This window comes from Sinocyclocheilus grahami, unplaced genomic scaffold, assembly GCF_001515645.1.
Source record: "Sinocyclocheilus grahami isolate Dianchi unplaced genomic scaffold, SAMN03320097.WGS_v1.1 scaffold231.1, whole genome shotgun sequence".
Classification (NCBI taxonomy): Eukaryota; Metazoa; Chordata; class Actinopteri; order Cypriniformes; family Cyprinidae; genus Sinocyclocheilus; species Sinocyclocheilus grahami.
Genome location: NW_015505410.1, coordinates 943,109 through 964,528, shown reverse-complemented (window position 1 = coordinate 964,528; position 21,420 = coordinate 943,109). Strand labels below are relative to the sequence as shown.

The 21,420-nt window shown below is 40.0% G+C and overlaps 1 protein-coding gene across 1 annotated transcript in view; it reads right to left on the bottom strand.

Annotated features, from left to right (window-relative positions):
- Positions 1 to 9,128: 9,128 nt before the first annotated feature.
- LOC107597390 (REV1 DNA directed polymerase) overlaps positions 9,129 to 21,420 on the bottom strand; it is a 17,599-nt gene continuing 5,307 nt past the window's right edge. The window contains exons 6-22 of the mRNA XM_016288422.1: positions 20,467 to 21,179; positions 20,244 to 20,348; positions 20,019 to 20,135; positions 19,775 to 19,901; positions 17,387 to 17,515; positions 17,137 to 17,291; positions 16,518 to 16,637; positions 15,706 to 15,926; positions 15,309 to 15,481; positions 14,295 to 14,536; positions 13,851 to 14,044; positions 12,851 to 13,084; positions 12,625 to 12,736; positions 11,629 to 11,822; positions 11,343 to 11,493; positions 11,151 to 11,253; positions 9,129 to 9,557 (exon numbers count right to left, since the gene is read on the bottom strand). Of these exons, the coding sequence (XP_016143908.1) occupies positions 9,446 to 9,557; positions 11,151 to 11,253; positions 11,343 to 11,493; positions 11,629 to 11,822; positions 12,625 to 12,736; positions 12,851 to 13,084; positions 13,851 to 14,044; positions 14,295 to 14,536; positions 15,309 to 15,481; positions 15,706 to 15,926; positions 16,518 to 16,637; positions 17,137 to 17,291; positions 17,387 to 17,515; positions 19,775 to 19,901; positions 20,019 to 20,135; positions 20,244 to 20,348; positions 20,467 to 21,179 (3,202 nt within the window). The 3' untranslated portion in view covers positions 9,129 to 9,445. The remainder of the gene's footprint in view (positions 9,558 to 11,150; positions 11,254 to 11,342; positions 11,494 to 11,628; positions 11,823 to 12,624; positions 12,737 to 12,850; positions 13,085 to 13,850; positions 14,045 to 14,294; positions 14,537 to 15,308; positions 15,482 to 15,705; positions 15,927 to 16,517; positions 16,638 to 17,136; positions 17,292 to 17,386; positions 17,516 to 19,774; positions 19,902 to 20,018; positions 20,136 to 20,243; positions 20,349 to 20,466; positions 21,180 to 21,420) is intronic.

Genomic DNA, 21,420 nt, shown 5'->3' with positions numbered 1-21,420 from the left:
CTGCTTCAAAAACAAGCCCAATATTTTTTTGATGATTTATTATCATCAATATTATTTACTATCAATTATTTATTACCAATAAATGAGCCTGCAACATATTAAACTGAAACCACTCTTTTATCTGAAAAGCAAAAACAGAAGCTATTTTACAAAAATCACCTGTGAGCAGAATAGGATTGGAGAGATGGAAAAGGAGAAAAACACAAGAGCTTCAAAGAGGAGCTGTAACATAGCCACATAGCCTACTAAAATAGAGGCTATTTACTCTTAGTATTAGTATAGGACTACTTGTTTTTTATTACAGCCCGTGATAAAACATTACAAAAACATTGTAAAAAAATAGGCTAAAAGAAAGTCATCCCACTCCTCTACGTCTACTTCTATCATCGCTTGGATTACAGCGTCACGCGCCTTCTTTTTGAACGTGATTTTGATTTTCTCCAATGAGGGGGCGGAACATTTGACAAATTACGCTGCAGCACTTATAATATTGCACTGGTTGGCTATTAACTGTGAAATGAAGGCGAGAGTAGGCGGCTGCAGTGAGGGGAGGGGTGAAATAAGAGCAGGCAAGACGGACAGTTCTGACCTCTCGAAGTGAACAGATACCTACGAGATTACTTATTTTGTTACTGTCCTCTGGCACAGTTTCATTACATTAATGTTGTTCATCTTTTTCTATTTTCCTTTACATTTGAATGTTTCTCGTTGTATTGTTCTGATGTATGGCATAATAATAATAATAATAAAGATACCTGCGAGATCAAAGGCAGATATTGCGTAATTCACACTCACGTGCTGTGCTGCTGATTAACATGATATGATTTCAGTTCTGTTGCCTTTATATAAAAATAAATATGATGAACAAGACACTCAAAGTGCTTGCTATTTAATTCCATACCAAAGGATTTTATTTATCATCCATTTTTACTTTAATACAAACATGTATTTTAGATTTTTATAGAAATATGACAACAATCACATTATCTCACACAGAGATCGCACTGTCATAGTGTTTGGGAACACTCATGCATAATTTAAATACATAATCACATGAAATCAGATAGAAAATAAAATATTTTAGAAGAGAACACAGCATCACGGTTGTCTGAACCAATGAGCATTAAGCTGTGTCGTCAGTCAGTCGTTTCCCATCATGCTTTTGATCAGGCAGTCAGTGGAGAGCAACTGCGCTCGACTGCACAATCCGACACAGCCGCCTCGCCGTCGCGAGAGTTTTTTGGCACACGTCAGCATGACATCAGAGCAAGTCGGACGTAACTCTGTCACTTTTCTAACCGGCATGCATCTCGCAGTGATCACCGGTGATCTGTTTTGACCTCACTCTGACCATCACTAACGGTCTAAATAGAATGAAAACCTTTGTTCCGCCTTCTCTCGAGACCTTATGTAAACAAAGTCATGCCCATGACCCCGGAGGCGGAACTCCTGCACGTATAAAAGTGGGTTTTACTTCCGGCTCATTTGCTTTACCTTTCTTGCCTTGAGAGACCTGGTACTGGTAAGAAGGATCTAATTTATATTTCACCATTCAATTCTTCACCAGATGGTGCAGGTGCCTTGAGTCCCTGTGAATTGTGGTGTTTTTTCTCTGCTGAATTGCAGTTGGTAGAATTTACTATCACTGCATTATTGTTCATTAGGCTAGTTATATATACTAGCAGTTCAATTGGGATTATTCTGATTTGTTTTTCAGAGTATTCATCAGTGGATATTGAATATATTCCATTACAAAATGTTGATGAGTATTGTATATTTTCTCATATCCTATATCACTGTTTGCAGTTGTTGGGATTGATAAAGGCCTGCTAAATACGTTCGCGTACTGGTGTGGGTCTTTGGATTAGTGTCAGCTTGATATATTTCACTGCTGTTCGCAGCCAGTGTGTTGTGTGTGGCTTACCTACTGCGCCAGGAGTATTATGGCTCAGTGCTGCAGGTTTTGTCGCTCAGCAATGGACCCTCGTGATGGGCATAGGGAATGTCCTTCATGCTTGGGGGTTGCTCATTTGAAAGAGGATGTGGATAATCACTGCACTGCAGCTTGTGATCTACCTAGAGATGAACGAATTCGTCGGGCTAATAGGGCATGCAGCTCTGCACCTGAGCGTGGTAGGGTGAGGGAACGTTCATCGGACAGGCATGGTCATAATCACCCACGCAAACACTCATGTGACTATCATGACTCCACACACAAATCAAGCCGTGAGTTTGTGGCTGAGGCAACTAAACGTCCAACACCAGCTCCGACAACAGAAGGTGGTAACACTGATACTCATCTGCAGATCCTAGCAGCTATTCAGAGTTTATCATGGAGAATGGATCAGTTTGAAGCTAATCGGTCCTCCTCCTCATCTCTACCTCCCGGTAAGGAGGACGTTCCAATGGATGGGCAACAGTCCCGTCCTGGGGAAGGCGCAAAGGATGCTGTTGTGTTATCACTTCTGGCTCCCCACTCTCTCTTTGATGATACACAACAGTCGGGAGAAGGGAGCCAATGTGAAGGAACTCATTCAGACTCTGCAGAAGTTGATTATGAATCAACAATGAAAGAGGAGTTTCCTTCAAATACCCTTATTACTAAGGTATTTAGTGCAGCCAAGATCGTTGGCAGACTGGATCCTGCTCCTGTTGGGGGTGTATGGGAAGGCATATCTCAGAATAGTTCTGCACCTTGTATTCCAGTGGCAGATGACTACACGTCTATGTTGAGAACAGCTTGGAAGAAACCGTCTCAAAAGCCTCAATTTAATGCGGGCTGTAGACGGTTGGCCAATGCCCGTTATCCTACAGAAACTGGATTGGGGACATGCCGCCAGTAGAACGAGTGACTGCTGTATGGACTGCCTTAGGCCCCGTCCGTGCTTCCAATAACCCTCGCTGTCCCAGAAAGGAGTGTGCCAAAACTGACCATCTGGTTTCACGGTCCTTTAATGCTGCTGCATGTGCAGCCCGTACAGGCTATGCTTTGGCTATCCTGCTAGCAGCTTTGCAAAAAACAATAAGCGTGGATGACCAAGATTCTAGGAACCTTGTTGATTCAGCTTTGGCTGCCCACTCTCAACTGACACGTGATGTGGGGTAGGTAATGTCTTCGGCTATTTTATGTTGTAGACAAATATGGCTGGCACAAACCACTTTGCCTGACACCATAAGAAGTGAGCTAATGAATTTGTCAGTGATGCCTGGTCAGGTCTTTCATTCAGACTCTCAAGAAGTGCTGGATAGGGCAGAGCGCTCTATCACAATGAGGGAAACTGTTCAGCGAGCCTGTCATAAACCTCCCACAGCCTCCAGTCAGAAGTATAAAGAATCCCAGGGGATGCAGCAACCTGCTTGGTCTAGGCGCACGGGTAGTAATCCAGCTGTTGTTCAAGGGCAGAGCTTTCGTGCCCAAGGGCGGAATCCTCCCACATATTCCCAGAGGAATTCTTAGCCCCGGGGGGGCAACAGGGAAGTTCGCAGAGGTATGCAGGCAGAGACGGACCTGCATAGGGATCAGGGGCCAGCCGTCGACTGTTGCTCCCAACTTTTGCGGGCCAGTTGGGAAAAAATAGTCTCAGACCCATGGGTTTTATCCACCATAGCTCACGGGTACAGATTGCAATTTCGACGGCGCCCTCCACCCTTTTCAAAAGTCCGAATGACTGTTGTCAGGGACCCACTACTGAAGACTATACTGTTAGAAGAGATAGAAAATCTTTTACAAAAAGGAACAATTTCAAAGGTTCCCTTCAACGCACAGCAGACTGGATTTTATTCAACTTATTTCATAGTGCCAAAAAAAGACTGCGGTCATCGTCCCGTTCTAGACCTCAGGGGACTCAACCAATATGGATAGGGCAGAGCGCTCTATCACAATGAGGGAAACTGTTCAGCGAGCCTGTCATAAACCTCCCACAGCCTCCAGTCAGAAGTATAAAGAATCCCAGGGGATGCAGCAACCTGCTTGGTCTAGGCGCACGGGTAGTAATCCAGCTGTTGTTCAAGGGCAGAGCTTTCGTGCCCAAGGGCGGAATCCTCCCACATATTCCCAGAGGAATTCTTAGCCCCGGGGGGGCAACAGGGAAGTTCGCAGAGGTATGCAGGCAGAGACGGACCTGCATAGGGATCAGGGGCCAGCCGTCGACTGTTGCTCCCAACTTTTGCGGGCCAGTTGGGAAAAAATAGTCTCAGACCCATGGGTTTTATCCACCATAGCTCACGGGTACAGATTGCAATTTCGACGGCGCCCTCCACCCTTTTCAAAAGTCCGAATGACTGTTGTCAGGGACCCACTACTGAAGACTATACTGTTAGAAGAGATAGAAAATCTTTTACAAAAAGGAACAATTTCAAAGGTTCCCTTCAACGCACAGCAGACTGGATTTTATTCAACTTATTTCATAGTGCCAAAAAAAGACTGCGGTCATCGTCCCGTTCTAGACCTCAGGGGACTCAACCAATACTTGAATGGAAAGTTCTTCCATTCAAAATTATCCATACAAGGATTGTAATGCAGTCCATAAGTGCAGGAGAATGGTTCACATCTCTGGATCTAAAATATGCCTATTTTCATGTTCCAATTTGCCCAGAGCACAGGCCCTTCCTCCGCTTTGCTTTTCAAGGCCAAGCCTTTCAGTTCAGGGTTCTACCATTCGGCCTGTCATTAGCACCAAGAATCTTCACTCGGGTGGTTGCAGCCACCCTAGCTCCCCTTCAGTTACACGGGATCAAGATCCTGCCATATCTGGACGATTGGCTAATTTGTGCTCATTCTCCAGAGCAGGTGATTCGGAACACAGAAGAAGTTCTAGCCCATATTCAGTTCCTGGGGTTCACTGTGAATTGGAAGAAGAGCAGTCTCCAGCCCAAACAGCAGGTGGATTTCCTGGGTCTACAGTTCAATTCCTTGACAATGGAGGTATGTCTTACTCCTCGGAAAAAGCAATAAATCACTTCTAAACAGAGAAGATTGTGACAGCCCACAGGGTCCAGAAGCTATTAGGCATGATAGCAGCGGCATCGATAGTAATTCCCTTAGGTCTGTTGAGGGTACGCCCTATACAACGGTGATTCAAATCTTTTCATTTTCATCCGAGAGAGGACCGGAGGAAGAAGCTTTGTGTTTCACAGGCCTGCATGCGAGCCTTACTTCCCTGGAGGAACAGGAGTATCCTTTGCAGGGGAGCCCCATTGGGCAATATTCCCCACAGGAGATCAGTGATCACAACCGATGCATCACTGACAGGTCGGGGAGCCGTTTGGGAGGGCAGGTCAGTGAGCGGCAAGTGGGAACCCCCTTGGTCATCAGAGCACATAAATCTTGCTCTGGAAGCTCTATTTCAGATTATTTGCTACAAACATGTGCTGATAAGAACGGACAGTACCTCTGCAATTTACCACATAAATCACCAAGGAGGGACGAGATCGCTAAGTTGCCTTCAGGTGGCAACAGATCTATTAACATGGGCATGTCCACGGCTGTCCTCGCTAAGAGCAATCCACATTCTGGGTACAGCGAACAGAGCAGCCGACATTCTGTCCAGGACGGGGCCTCTCCCAGGGGAGTGGCGGCTACACACAGAGGTGATAGCCCAAATTTGGGCTCGATATGGGACAGCCCATGTAGTTCTTTTTGCATCAGCGGAAATGACCCATTGCCCGAGATGGTACTCTCTCAAAGTACAGGACGGCAGTTTGGGCCTGGAAGCTCTGTCACAAGAATGGCCGACAGACTTATTGCACACTTTTCCCCCCTTTCCCCTAATACCTCAAGTTCTTCTGAGAATCAGGGAAGGTTGCCACATGATTTTGCTAGTTGCTCCACGTTGGCCAGGAAGGCCATGGTTTTCAGAGATGATTCAGCTGATTCTGGGTCAACCTTGGCAGCTACCATCACGGGCGGATCTCCTGTCACAAGTGGGTGGCCAAATTTGGCATCAGAACCCAATGGCTCTGCGCTTGTGGGTGTGGTCCCTGCAGAGCCCGTCCCTCAGCAGCTAGATGATGCTGTGCGGGAGACTCTAAACAATTAGAGTCTCCCGCAACTAAGCCCCCGTATCAACCATTGGCTAACACAGATCTTAAAGCTTTGGTTCTTAAGACCGCTTTCCTCTTGGCCATTTGCTCTGCAAAAAGGGTAGGAGAATTATGTGCTCTATCTGTTAGCGATGACTGTCTACGTTGGAAACCAGAGGGCACAGGGGTGTCACTTTGGCCAAACCCTGCCTTTTTACCAAAAGTAATTAATCCCCAGTTTAAGAATCAAATACTGGAGATGGCTCAGTTTCAACCTCCTTCACAGACAAAACAGGAAGGCTTGCTTTCCCTATGTCCAGTAAGGGCATTACGTACTTATGTGAATGTTACTCAGCCTTTGAGAAAATCTCATTCTCAGCTTTTTGTTTGTCATGGAAAGACCAGGCTAGGGTTGCCACTTTCGAAGCAACGTTTGTCACACTGGTTGGTTGATGTTATCTCCCATGCTTATACAGTGAGAGAGTTGCCAGTTCCTGTAGGAGTTTGGGCCCACTCAACCAGAGGTGTAGCTACTTCATGGGCTGCACTAAAGGGAGTTCAAGTAGAGGATATTTGTGCTGCAGCATCATGGTTTATGCCATGTACGTTCACAAAATTTTACGGAGTTGATGTGACTAGCGCAACACCAGTGAGCACTGCTGTTTTAATGTCTGTTGCCCAGCGAGGAGCGAATGGTATGGATTTGTAGTTCCTCGTGACCCTGTTGACATGAGTCATCCTATTTAGACCGTTAGTGACGGTCAGAGTGAGGTCAAAACTATAACTATGGATCTGTGAGACCGAAGGATGACCGTCACTAATCCTTGTCGCTCGGATCTCTGGGGCGTTCAAGGTAAGAGAACGAGCCGGAAGTAAATCCCGCTTTTATACGTGCGGGAGTTCCGCCTCCGGGGTCATGGGCATGACTTTGTTTACATAAGGTCTTGAGAGAAGGCGAAGGTTATTATTCTATTTAGACCGTTAGTGACGGTCATCCTTCGGTCTCACAGATCCATAGTTATAGTCATAACTTACGATCGGTTCTGCGCAGATTTTGCTCATCTCAAACAAGCCTAGTGTCATTCAATGCATTGGAGAATACGGCGAACATTAAATAAAGAAACGAAGTTGCTTGTCAGATTTCCCTAACAAGCAACCATATTTTTAAAAATAAGCCCAAAAAACCTCAACCCACGACCTGGGATTTTTTCAAGCAACTTTAAAAAAAAAAAAGAACAACTATGGCGTCGACTGATCACGTCATGCAATCGTAGCGCTTTCGACGCATTTAGAAACAATATAAATATATTTAAAAATAATATTTTATTGTTCTATCGTACAGTTCTTTACAAATGTAAAAAGCAGTACATGGTAACCATAACCATACTTATATACCATAGTAAAACAATAGTTATAATTATTGTTACTGTAACTGTAGTATTTTGCAACATTACACAAAAGACAGCTCGGTCAATAAGTATATTTTAATATGTAAACATTAATCTCCTCTTTTTTATTTAACTTAGATCAGTATAATTTTTTTAATTATCAAATATGACCAAATATATGAATGCAAAACAAATTTACTAAATTTATATCTTTGAATTTGATTCTGCCTCTTAAATGCTCCATTAAAATGTTGTACCTCGGTGTTTGTGGCATTATTTGTATTGTACATCACTACAAGCTGCAACTTTTCTCAGTGTTATTAAATAGTCCTCTACAGCTGCACAGATTTCACCAGAGATAAATGCCTTTTGTCTTTTTCTTTATCGTTTTTTTTTTTTTTAGGTATCTTATTAAATTAGCTTGGCATGAGATGTTTTGTTACATCATCATTGTTGGTGACATTATTTATAGATCAATTACAGGCTGATCCACAAATGATAAATACTGTACATAAATAAAAACAATAAAAAAAAAAACAAGATAGTATTATCTTATCCAAATTTATTAGCAAATTTAGAAAACATACAAATTATGTCACAGCTTCAGGTCTTCAGGCACGGGTCATTCTGTCGTGACAGATTTTTGACCAAATATGAATTTTTAGGCCTTCCTCTCTGTAATGTCATGATAATGTGAGATAATAACAGATGTCTGTCTCTTGAGCAGCTTCTTACAACCAAGAAAGTACAAACTTTGAGGAGTCAAGTACATTCTGTTTATACATAAAGCCAGACTTACATTGAACAAGAATTGAGAGGAAAATGCTTCATTTAGAATGTTGTAATGAAGTATCCACTTTGACCTATTATGCAGTTCACAGCCACCGGATTGGAAAACCCTTCCTTTCCTTCAGCACCACATCCACAAATTTAGAATAAAAGACTGAGAAGCATGACAGGACATTTCAAACTCAATTTAGTAAAATTAACCTGGCCAATGTTTTAATCTTTTTCTTCATAAATATGTATCTCTCTATCTCTTAGCTCTTTTATACATACGGACAAACATACAATAAGAAATAATCAAGAAGAGGGAGTAATATTTTTCTAGAAAAACATAAATGTTAGCTTTACATAAAATGTTAGTAACCACATGCTAAACTGACTTTGATAGAAGAGGCGGTTTTCCCGATTTCCACTTTTAACATCTTGGACTGACCCATAAAAGGCAAATAACATGCCACTCTATTCTGCTTTGCTACAAAGTCTGTAAATATTTCTGAGGCTTTTAAGATAAACACATTCTGGAGTATGAGAAATGAAGACAAGAAAGAAAAAAATCCAAAAAGCTAACAGAAAGCAAAGAAGCTTGCTCTGCTTGGTTTAAGACAGTCAGTGCATTTAAAACATTCAAAAAAGTTCTGGTAACATTTTATAACCAGGTTGTACATGTTAATATTAGTTAACCCAATAGTTACCGTGAACTAAAAAACAATAATTCTTTAACCAAGATTAATAAGTGCTGTAAAATGTTAAGTTTTACATATACATCTTTAAAGGTTACAAATGTACTGTATGTTACTATTGGTTAATGCATTAATAACTAAGAAGAACTAGTAAAATAGTATGAATTAACTATAACCAAGATTAATAAATGCTGTCAAAAATTAGTCATTGTTAGTTCATGACACTTAATGCATTAACTAATGTTAACAAACACAACCTGATTGAAAAGTGTTACCAAAATACCTCTAGACATTAGTCTGGAGAATTGACATCATGATGAAAGAAAAGTTCAGTGTTCAGCTGCTTCTGAATGTAGCTGGTATGCTCATCTGTTCCTCATCATCATTGGCATGATCTTGGCATGGAACTTCTCTGGGTTCTCTGAGAAGCTCAAATCAGTGATTTCACAAGAGGACAAGCAATGCTACAATGATTGGCAGGCTCGAGTGGTTTTGATGTCTCTCTCACACGTCATGATGAGGTGGCAGGTCTGGGCTGATGTCACAGTGACTGAGGTTAGGACGGTCCTCCTATGTGATCTTCAGAGTGCTACCATAGGTTTGTTGTACCACTACCTGCACATTGTCAAGGACGAAGTCAAAGGCCATGCTCCATACTGACTCTGAGGACTGCTGCATAAGTCTGAAACCAACAGTTAAAACAATGACATGGTTTAATCAGAAAGGCCCAATCAACCTACACTAACTGTTCAAAGGTTTGGGGTCAGTAAGATTTTGAAAGAAGTCTCTTATGCTCACCAAGGCTGCATCTTTATTTGATCAAAATACAGTAAAAACAGTAATATTAGGAAACAATATTACAATTTAAAATAACAGTTTTCGATTTTATTATATTTTAAAATGAAATTGATTCCTGTTGGCAAAGCTGAATTTTCAGCAGTCATTATTCCAATCTTTATTGTCACATGATACTTTAGAAATCATTTTAATAAAGAATCATTGATAAGTAGAACGTTGAAAACAGTGAAATTTTTTCAAGATTATTTGATGAATATAAAGTTCAAAAGAACAGTATTTACTTGAAATAGAAACATACTACATCTCTTTGCTGTCGCTTTTGGTCAAGTAGTGTATTTAAAGGGGTCATATGATGTTGCTAAAAAGAACATTATTTTGTGTATTTGGTGTAATGAAATGTGTTTATGCAGTTTAAGGTTCAAAAAACACATTATTTTCCACATACTGTACATTATTGTTTCTCCTCTATGCCCCGCCTTTCTGAAATGCGTCGATTTTTACAAAGCTCATCGATCTGAAAAGCGAGGTGTGCTGTGATTGGTCAGCTATCCAGTGCGCTGTGATTGGCTGAATACCTCAAGCGTGTGATGGAAATGTTACGCCCTTACCATATTGTGATGCCCTGTCCAGCCGGAGCGACGAGACAAATACATTAAAACCCATTATAAACGAGGCATTTGTTGCATCCAGTGGGACATAATTACTGATTATAATGACTTACTGTCTTTTTATGCGGTGCATTGCATCGTGCCGCGTAAACATAAAACCATGTCTGCATTTGTGATCGGAGAAATGACAAACTACAAGCGCTACCCTACACTGCTCAAAACTCGTGTTTGAATCATCAGTGGCAAATTCTTTAAATATAAAAAACATACTTACAGGCTGTGAGTCAGAACAGCCGGCATTGTAGTCTACTCTACCAGGATCAAGAAACAGTCCTCCATAAAATGCGCTGAACACATCTGAATATTTGGGTTAAACTGTTCTGGAACAGTGTTGTAAATACAACTTAACCAACTTGATTTAAATACAACTTGATTTCTAGTCATGTCCTCTTTTGGAAGGCCAAACAAAGTAGTTTCTCTTTCACAACGAAACACACAGCACCTTCACAACATGGCGGCAGCAACAATACTAAAGCGAGAGTAAAAGTTACGCCTTCTTTCTTTGCGTGAACATTTGGGCGGCGTTATGCAAATTTTCCCACATAGTGACATAGACATGTGGGGGCGTGTTAGAACGAGCCATTTTAGGTAGGCGTGGTTGACTCTTAACTTTTCTAAAGATTATCTCTTTGGATTTGAGACTTTAGTCTTTGCAACTTTACAGATCTTCTTTATGCACCAAGACCTTGTAACACTCCAAAGAAAAAGGAAAAATTGAAATCGCATCATATGATCCCTAATACTGGTGAGATTTATAATGTGCTTGTGTTTATTTATATGAATTAGTAAGGGAGAATTCAGAGCAATACCTCTTCATGTATTTGATGACAAGGTAGAGTTTCTCCAGGTCTTTATCTTCCACGAGTTCTGTGCAGTACTTCACCACCTGGAGAATGTCCTCTTCCATTGGTTCTGTGAATACGTAGCACCACACAAATAAACCAACTGCACAATTCAAATATATACTGGTAATTTCAAAAGGTCTTGCTGTTCGTCCATACCAGAGATGGTGGTGACCCATTCACGAAGCAGAGTTCTGATGTCACTGAATTCATAAGCTCCAGCTAGGGTTGGGACTGGGCGGGGATTCAATTTGGACAGTGTCTCTGGGACATCTATGCTCGGAGAGGATGGGCACTGTACATTTTCAGTCTACCAACGAGAAACATCTCAAATTAATACTTTTTTTCCCCCAAAACTTTGAACACCGATGTATTTAAAGTGTATCAAGCGGCTGAAGATATTATAGATAAACAGAAGAATATTATAACTGGATTACAGGCTTACTTTGAGGCATGGCTGTTTGAGTGGCAGAGGAAGAGTTTTGGAGGGGCTGGATTTGGCAGGGCTGTTTCCAGGAAATAGTTTTTTTAGTGGACTTGGACCCTTTTTAGCAGGACTAGCATTTCTCTTTTTGTAGCGGCGCTTCAATTTCCCCACTGCAGGCTGCTTTAGTTGAGGAAATGGGTTTTTTTGTTCCACTACAGAAACGAGAGAAAGGTTAGAGGCACTGTGTTTGGCGTGTGGTAGTGGTTGATTACTTAAAGGGATAGTTCACCCAAAAATTAAAATTATGTCATCATTTACTCACCCTCATGTCGTTCCAAACCTGTATGAGTTGCTTTCTTATGTTGGACACAAAAGAAGATATTTTGAAGATTGCTGGTAATCAAACGGTTGGTGGTTGCCATTGACTTCCAAAGTATTTTTTCCTACTATGAAAGTCAATGGCAACCACCAACCGTTTGATTACCAGCAATCTTCAAAATATCTTCTTTTGTGTCCAACATAAGAAAGCAACTCATACAGGTTTGGAACGACATGAGGGTGAGTAAATGATGACAGAATTTTCATTTTTGGGTGAACTATCCCTTTAATTTTAGTGGACACATCAACATTAAATCGATAAGCTGAAAGTTGTTATTTTACAGCAAATGTCAATAACTGGCAAATATTATATATCTATACTACTTTGTTAATATTTCAGATTTCAGTAAGATGAAATTAGTTTTAAAAAAAGTACTGTGTGAGTGTTCATAATAATAGAGGAATGAGCTTTGGATGTTGGTTAGATAAGTCTTGAAAAACTACGTTTACTGCACTTTCCAAAGTAAAACTAGAAACAAATTTTTTTTTAAATGCACACAGTTCAACTATTATGTACATGCAAAGCAATTCACTCCAACATGAGGCCTTAAAGGGAAAACACTCTTCAAGAGACAATATATATATACTGTATATACAGTCCAGATATCTTGCGCACCCCTATTCATTTTTACTCACCAGCACTGCCTTGAGCTTGAGCATGGGCTTGAGCATTTCCCTTGTTTCTATAAGCAGAGCACAGCTCTTCCTGAAGCTCTCTGGGAAGAGCTGCAAACACTTCTGGGTCAACCTGTTAAAAGTTCAGGTGTGTTAGGAGGATATCTAAAATACTAGTTTCTGATGGTCAACGTAACACCATTTCACCATGTTTCCCCCCTGTGGTTGCAATGTTAACAGCATGTACCTGGGAGAAATCAGGGAGCTCTAGTATAATGCCTGTTGTGCATGGTTGACCTGGCTGGTCTGGGAGCTGCAATACAAGCGTGCCAAGCGATGGACCTGGAGGTAGAGATGAGGAGGTTCGAGGTGGGGTTGAGAGATGAGATGAGGTGCTGGGCTGCTCCTCTCTGTGTCTCCAGGACTGCTCCACCTGTTTCCTTATGTCTACAGGTAAAGCCTCTAAAACAGACTGGTCCACCTGAAACAAGAGGGAAAACAGGCGCTTGCATTTCATTTAATATGTTACCATTCAGAAGCTCAAGGTCAGAAAATTTGTAATTGTTTTTAATGAAAGAAGCTGCATTTATTTAAAAATAGCAGCAATACTGTGAAATATTTTTACAATTTAAAATGACAATATATAAAAAATAATAACATTTTCTATTTTCATATATTTTAAAATGCCATTTATTCCTGTGATGGCAAAGCTTAATTTTCAGCAGCCATTACTTCGGTCTTCAATGTCACTTGATCCATCAAAAATCATTCTAATACGCTGATTGTTCAGTGTTGAAAAGAGTTGTGCTGCTTAATATTTTTGTGGCAACTGATATATTTTCAGGATTCTTTGATAAACAAAGTTCACTGTCACTTTTGATCGATCTGATACATCTTTTTTTTAAATAAAAGTATTTATTTCTTTTAAAAAGATGACCTTGTTGTCGGGATATTAAGCATTGTCTGTGTAAGACTAAACAGTAAACAGTCAATAAACATTCTAAATAAAAATAAATCAACAAAGAAACCACACAAAGCTCTATTTCATCCTTATTGTCTGCAAAATGACAAAAACAACATCCATTTTTAAGGACATATTAAGAGCTGTCAACAATATTTGCACCAACAGGAAATACTACATTTGTGTGTCACTTAGTTAATTGCTCACACAAAAAATACTTGAAATAAAAAAACAGAAGTTTTCTTTTTTTTGTTCCTCAGGTGCATTCAAGCGAGGAGAATCTAACCTGAGAGGGGGATGGCACCTCAATGCTGACGTTTAGGTATGTCCTGACATGGTTGGGGGTGTGTGGATGGTGAAGACCTCCTTTACTTGTTCCAGGCATTGGATCCGAGCTGGTGGAAGGTGGTGATGATGGAGGGGTAACTCTCTCCTGATTGGAGGAGAAAGCTCTGGATGAAGAAGGGCCGGTTAAACCATCTAAAATACAAGCAACAAGAAAAGTATGTTAAGAGTTAGATAACAACATGAATCCTACACTTCATATCCTATAAATCCAGAGTTCTTCAATTCTGGCCCTGCAGAGTTTAGCTCCAACCCTAATCAAACACACCTGAGAAGAAAAAATTTCAGAGTAACCGGTAGGTGTTTGATCAGGGTTAGATCTAAACTCTGCAGAACAGTCCAGGGCTGGATTTGAAGAACTCTGTCCTATTCACACTGCTCTGACCTTGTGCTAGAGGGTCTTTCCTGGGGCTGTGGGCAGGCTGTTTGGCCAGCAGCAGGTCTTTGATCGAGCGACCACGAGAGGGCCCTTGTCCTGATGGATCTGCATATGATCCCTCCAACTGCTGCACCTGCAGTCCCACTCCCCTCATGTCCTTTACATCCAGCTTCATGGCATAGAATAGCTTAATGGCCTCTGCTGCAATCAGCTGACCACTGTCAGTGGGCTGAGCTAGTAAAACAGACCTGCAATATGACAGTATTGAGAATCTCAAACATGTATCAAAAATAGTTTGCTTATCAGTCAATATTAAAGATTTAAATTAAAGTTAATTAAATCTATAACAGTTGATATTGGATGTTTAATTGTGCATGCTCATTTTTGCTTTTTAAATTTTAATTACCTTTGCTGTCATGTAACAACGTTAATATTGAAAACCACTTATAATTGAATAATTTCTTTCTTAAGCAAAAGTAAAAAAATAAAAAAAAAGTCATATTGTACGTTACAATGTTGTGATGCCTAAATTCACTTGCCGCATAAAAAATAAAAAAATTAAATCAGATATTTTATATTTAGACAAAATTGTATAGAATTGTAATAGTGACAACAACATCAAAAGAATTACCTTTAGCTTACCTATTAGCCAGAATTTTAAATGTAAATTGAGCCTGTTTTCTAAATGCATGTTATTGAACTTATTGTGAATGATTCATTCATGCATGTTTAATTTTTTTGTTTTTTTCATAATTCTTAATCAAAATGTCAAAACTTGAAACTCTACTCATTAGTCTGCTTAAACACCACAGCTTTCTTACTAATCAACTGCAAGCTTGCATTCAGATCTGCCTCCATTCAATCAACAACCACAAACTGAACCAAACATTTTTCTTTTTTAATAATCCGTTTCACTCAGATGTACGTCACAATAGAAATGATCTGTAGCAGATCACTACCCAAAAACAAATGCACTGGTTATTTGATAGGACATTGTTAATTTATCCTGGTGCAAGTCACCTGGCAAAGTTGTCACATATCCCATGGCCACCATATTTGGCTGGCTCTACTGGAGCCCCTGGTTTCCGCATCATGACCTTCAGTGTAATCCGGCGACCTCTAAGCCCTGCCCCCTCCATCCTCTTCTGCACTTCCATAGATAGGTTCGTAAGGAAAGACTCCGCCTCTTCAACCTAGCAAAGTATTAGAGGTAATGAAAGTGACGTGACATGTGGCCAAGTATGGTGACCCATACTTGGAATTAGTGCTCTGCATTTAGCCCATCCAAAGGAAGCAGTGAACACAGCAGTGAACACACACCCGGAGCAGTGTAATGGGAAACTTATGAGAGAGGTCAACAGACTGAGGACAATGACAGATACAGGATGATCTGCAATGATTGCTGTAACTTCAAAACCTGTGTGAACCGAATGTTGTAGTTCATCTCAGCAGACACAGACTTCCTCTCCTTCTCGCTGCGCACTGGCCTGTCATCCAGTCCTCTGCAAAAGCGAAAAAGTGTCTGTCCTGTCCGTGGCCCAAACTCCCTCTGCAGTCGAGAAATGGACAACTGCTGCAGGTCACCGCAGGTACTCACACCCAGGGAGGTCAGCTTGGAGCTCATTGAGCGACCCACACCTGCACATAAGAACACAGAAGCACCGGTCCACACATACACAAATACAGCAATAAATTCCACTGTAAAACACTGCATTCAGATTAAAATATCCTACCATTCAAAAGTTTTAGACCAGTAAGATTAATACTTTTTTTCAGGAAGGATTAATTAAATTGATCAAATGTGACAGTACAGACATTTACAATGTTACAAATTTTATTTCAAATAAATGCTGTTATTCTAAACTTTCTATTCTTCAAAGAATCCTGAAAAAATGTGTCATAGTTTCCACAAAACTCAGAACAACTGTTTTCAACAGTTTCAGAAATGTTTCTTGAGCACAAGCATATTCTGATTATTTCTGAAGGATCATGTCACACTGAAGACTGGAGTAATGGCTGAATAAATTATATTTTAAAGTATATTAAAAGAGAAAACTTATCTTTTATAGTAAGTTTTGTAATAATATTTCACAGTATTACTGCTTTTGCTGTACTTTTTATTAAATAAATGCAGCCTTGGTGAGAATAAGAGTTTCAAAAACATTTAAAAATCGTTCCAAACTACCTAAACTTCTGAATGGTAGTGAATGTAAGATGCTCTGTTCTTACCAGGCAAACTGGAGACAGGTTGATCCCTGATAAAATCATCCACTTCCTCTGATCTGAGGAAGTACTGCCCATTTGGTTTTGCCTTACGAGTTGCCATCCGAGCAAGAAGGATGTTGGAACCTAATAAGAAGTAGAAGGGAAGTTACAAAAGCTATTAGAGATGAAAGCGCACTAGCAACTTTGTTACAATAAAACGCATTGTCATTAAACTTCATGTCCATCATGTTGTTCCAAACCTCTATGACTTGTATGAAAGGTGAATTTTTAAAGAATACCCCGGACACTATTTTCAAGTTAAAAGTAAGTAAATGAGGACTAAAACTCTCAAGCTCCAAAAAAAAAGTAGTTTTGCTGTACCTGACTTTGGCATGTTCATGAAAGTTCATGTGAGAAGCACAATTTTATTGTTTGGCTTTAGAAGACTTACGGAATATAGCTCATTAGTTTTATAATACATTTATGGCACTTTTGCATCCTTTCAAAATTCTTATTCATTGTAATTGCATGGAAAGAGAATGAGAGAGAGCAGCAATTTTTTTTTCTCCTTTTGTGTTCCATGGAAGAAAGAACGTCATAAAGGTTTGGAACAAAATAAGGGTCACTAAATAAATTCTCTTACTCATTCCAACTGAGGCAGAGCAACCAGTCTTCTCCTTTATGTCTTCACGGATGGCTCGTGCTAGATCATCAGGAGTAACCCCCAGCTCAACCAGAAGTTTTGTGGCATCTACCAGCGCCTCGTCACAACTCAGTGCCTCAATGTTATGAGTGTAACTATAAAACAAGCAACCATGAAGCAAGAGAATTTTTGCTTTTGTCTGCTGGGTTTAGGAATAATGTAGCAATCCAAAAAATGTTATATCTGGTACCTGGCCAGGGTCTCATACATGGACAGTGCCACCTCTTTATATGCCTGGAAGTCATATGGGACAGACTGCAGATCAGGACAGAGCTGCTTAGCCCGGCCAAAGAACATGCCGTTTCGCACATCAGCCTGCCTGTAAGAGAGAAAAATGGAGTAACGTACTGATGGAATTCATACTGTATTAAAGAAAGTACTACTGTTAGAAAAACCTTTGTGGTCTCTATTAGTCTGTTCGCTTTGATTCCATCTATATCAGTGGTTCTCAACCAGGGGGCATCAAAATAGGACAAAATAATTATTCGAATATGATTAAAAAATACAAATGATGGTCTTAGACAATCAAGATATACTGTATGAGGAAGTAAATTGATTCAAAGCTGATTTACACTTACAATTGTGACTTGTAGAAAACCTGGAGAAGTCATGTAAATTAAGAAAATATTTAAATGCCATTTTATACATACATATATATTTTCTAGTTATGCAAAGCTCCAAAATATTTAATCGGGTAGACATTCTAAAGTATTTTAAAATATTGTTGTGGACAATGAAGGTCAGTGGAATTAAAAAAGCTGAGAACTACTAATCTAGTATTTGCTAATTTACTCCTAAAAGTAGGGATACCACTTTTTCCAGTACTCGCCTGATACGATACTTTTATTTTTGGTACTTGTCGATACCAAGTACCGATACCAATATTTTCATTGCATTTGTACATTTGTAAAATATTGGGTACAGAAACCAAAAGAGTATGTATAATGTTAGTTGGTTAACTTCATTTATCAAATAGATACAGTCAAACTAACATTTATTCAGACACCTTCAACATTTCTCACATTATCACAGTTTATTCGCTATAGTTTAGAAAATGGTAATAAAATATGACAAGAACTCAGAGTTAAACTGTGTCAGAACAAATTCAGCTTGATAATGTCGGATAACTTTGATAGAAAGGTATGTAATGGATTACAATAAACCAAACATTATTCATACAGCTGTCAATATTTACACAACTATCAATACTTTGTCGGGTGACCCTTAGCCTTAATGACAGCCTGTAGTCTCCTGGGCATGCTGTCAACCAGGTTCATGCAAACCTGAACTTACATTTTTTCCCAGACTCGGTCTGAATAATTTTTGGTCCCAAATTTGTATCAATTTTACTGGTAGTCCACTGTATAAAGAATTTTTGGGTGTAATATGGGTGAGTTTAGTTTATTTTGCTATCCTCACTTTACATAAATGAACTAAAGTGTCCTACACCCACTAGTAAAAAAATATAAAAATTATATCTGGTCTCTGAATAATTTTTGGTTTGACTGTATATCCTTCTGTTATTTTTACACTTAATTATGCTCATTAAAATGTATTTTACAAGTTTTTGTTACTTTCACTGTTAATTTTTTCTCTCTCTATGGTAGCCTACATCATTTTTAATTTAATAGAATTACAGCTGCTCCATTGCAGTGGCAATGCAGGGTCCTGTAAAAATGCAGGGAACCACTCGCTATAAATCTCCTAACTGTGATATTTTCATAAATAGAAGTCGCATTTTTTTAATCTGAAACATGCATCGATTTATATTCCAAAGCCACTCATATAATGCAGAAACACTCAAGCAAGCAAAACACGCGCAACGCGTGCACGTATTGTACTAATGCAGAATGAGAGGACAGTAGTGCAGTACAGCCTAGTGCATTTCACACATGCTGTTAGTTTCACTTTCGCCAGAAAGTCATGTATGCTTAAGGGTGAAAATAAATGATGCTTATAGTGAATGCCCCTATAAATGGTCTTATATTTACAATTTAGTTTTAATCCAAATGATGCGTGCTAAGTGAGTGAACATCAATAAAGATCACACAACAGAAGTGCGCTCTCTCTCTCTCCCTCCCTCTTAACTTAAGTAACTTGTGCATTGTTTTACTTACTTCTTTTTGACATATCCGACCGAACTACAAACTTTCCAGTGATGTCTGTGAGAAAGGGATATTCACTCGACAAGCTCGCGCATCTTCGCTGCCGCGCGCTCAATCCACTCAGCGTGATTTGCTTACCAGCTGGTGCAAATCAGCTATACAGGCATTAATACTGAATTTTTTATATTAATTGCATACATATACTTCATAGACATCTTTAATCTCTAATAACTCTATTCTGCTGTCTGTTGTCAGTGTTTCTTTGTCTGAATATGGCGCTTATCACATGCTGTGTGGTATCGGGGCATTTTAACGAGCATGAGTACAGGAGCTCAGTATCGGGCGATACCTATACCAGTATCGGTGCATCCCTACCTAAAAGTTTTCAAAATGGAATGGATGTTTAGCATCCATTCCATTCCATGTTTAGGGGGTGGGGGGGTCATGTAGCCTGGCATGTTTACTATGAATACCTGGCCTCGTAACTGCAAGATGCAATCTCTGCCATAGAAAGGGCAGCCAGGTCCAAATCCACTCCATTACTGGGAACTTCATCACATTGTGGAGATGGGGTCATCTCAAGATCCCCATCTGTTTTCTCTAAAGCAGAAAGAACAATGGTCTCTTAAATTCAAACTTTAAAAAAAAGAATAATAAATTAATTCTAGACTTCAAGCAAAATTTAACCAACATCTTTCTTCTAGAATCTGGGTTTACCTTTTCGGTACTGATTCTGTTTCCTCTGGTAGTACTGAAACTCGAGCTGAGGATTTGCACCAGGTCGCTGTGCAACACGGCCTGGACCGCGGTTACTTGTCACCGCAACTGGTTTCCCTGGAGTACAGATTGACCATCAGTAAAGCTCAGTTTATTAGGTACTATCAAAGTCAACAAGCTGCAACAAGAGACTTCAACACTTCCCTCCAATTAACTGAAATGTACCTTTGAGATCTGGTCGGTGTCTGATCCCCACGGACACAAAGAAGCAGTCCATATCCACATGAAGAATGCAGGACTGACGCACCTGAGGAGCAGCCATTAAGGAACCTGGGCCAAATAGAAAGAAACATTTTTTTGTTTCGTTTTTAGCAAAACGCTGCACCACAAAGACACTTGGCTTCTTAACAACATAAATACAGAAACATAAACCACAAAGACAAAACACCTGAACTACAGTTAGCTTTGAGCTTCTTCAGTTTCTCTTTTCCAGAGAAAACAGCTCCTCCTGCAGCTCGACTCCTGCTCTGAAGGCTGTTGACATACTCTGAGAACTCATTCCGCCATGTAGAAATATGATGCAGCCTTGAGTGAGAAAAGAACTCGGATATGATTCCAGCCTCTGCTCCCTGGCCCGACCTTCCTGGCTGATTACTAGAGTCTGCAAGTGTGGAGGAGTTAGGGGTCATGTGATAGCTCCCATTTAGTCGAACTCTTTTCTGATCATGCAGATTCCCCTTTTGAGGAGCAGCTGAAGTTCCTGGTTTAAATGTTGGTTTTGGATGGAGGTCCTTTTGCATATTGTGAAGACCAGGCTGCTTTGCAGGACTGGCAGTGGATATTAAGGACCTCTGATGGGAATTTGCTTTTGACCCAGCAGAAGAGCAGCTGGACTCCTCCCTATCCCTGCTTTCAGTCTGTGGGAGATGAGACTGATGGGACCCTGTGTCAACAACATGAAGCTGAAGTTCTGCAAAAGAGTCCTGAGGCTTTAAGGCACCATTCACAGGGTGTACATAACCGTTAGTTAACAAAGTGTCTTGTGAGCCTCTTGGCAAAAGGGCACAGGCGTTGTCATAATCATCATCATCTCCATCATGAATCCCATTAACTCTAGGCCTCTCTGCATCCTCCTCAGAGATTATACTACAGGAACCATTTCTGCCAGACAAAAGAAGAGAGGACAAGAAGATATGATATTAAATAATTACCCAAATGGTTTTAAGTATTCATGAGGGATGTAAAAACTTGGCCTTGGAGCAGTCTTATCTGACCAGCAGGCTGATAACTATAAATTGAATAGTTCCTGTATTTCCCTGGCGGATAACTGATAAATGGATGATATTAAAATTCTTTACTATTTTATTGTTTATTCTGTACTATTTTAATATATATATATATA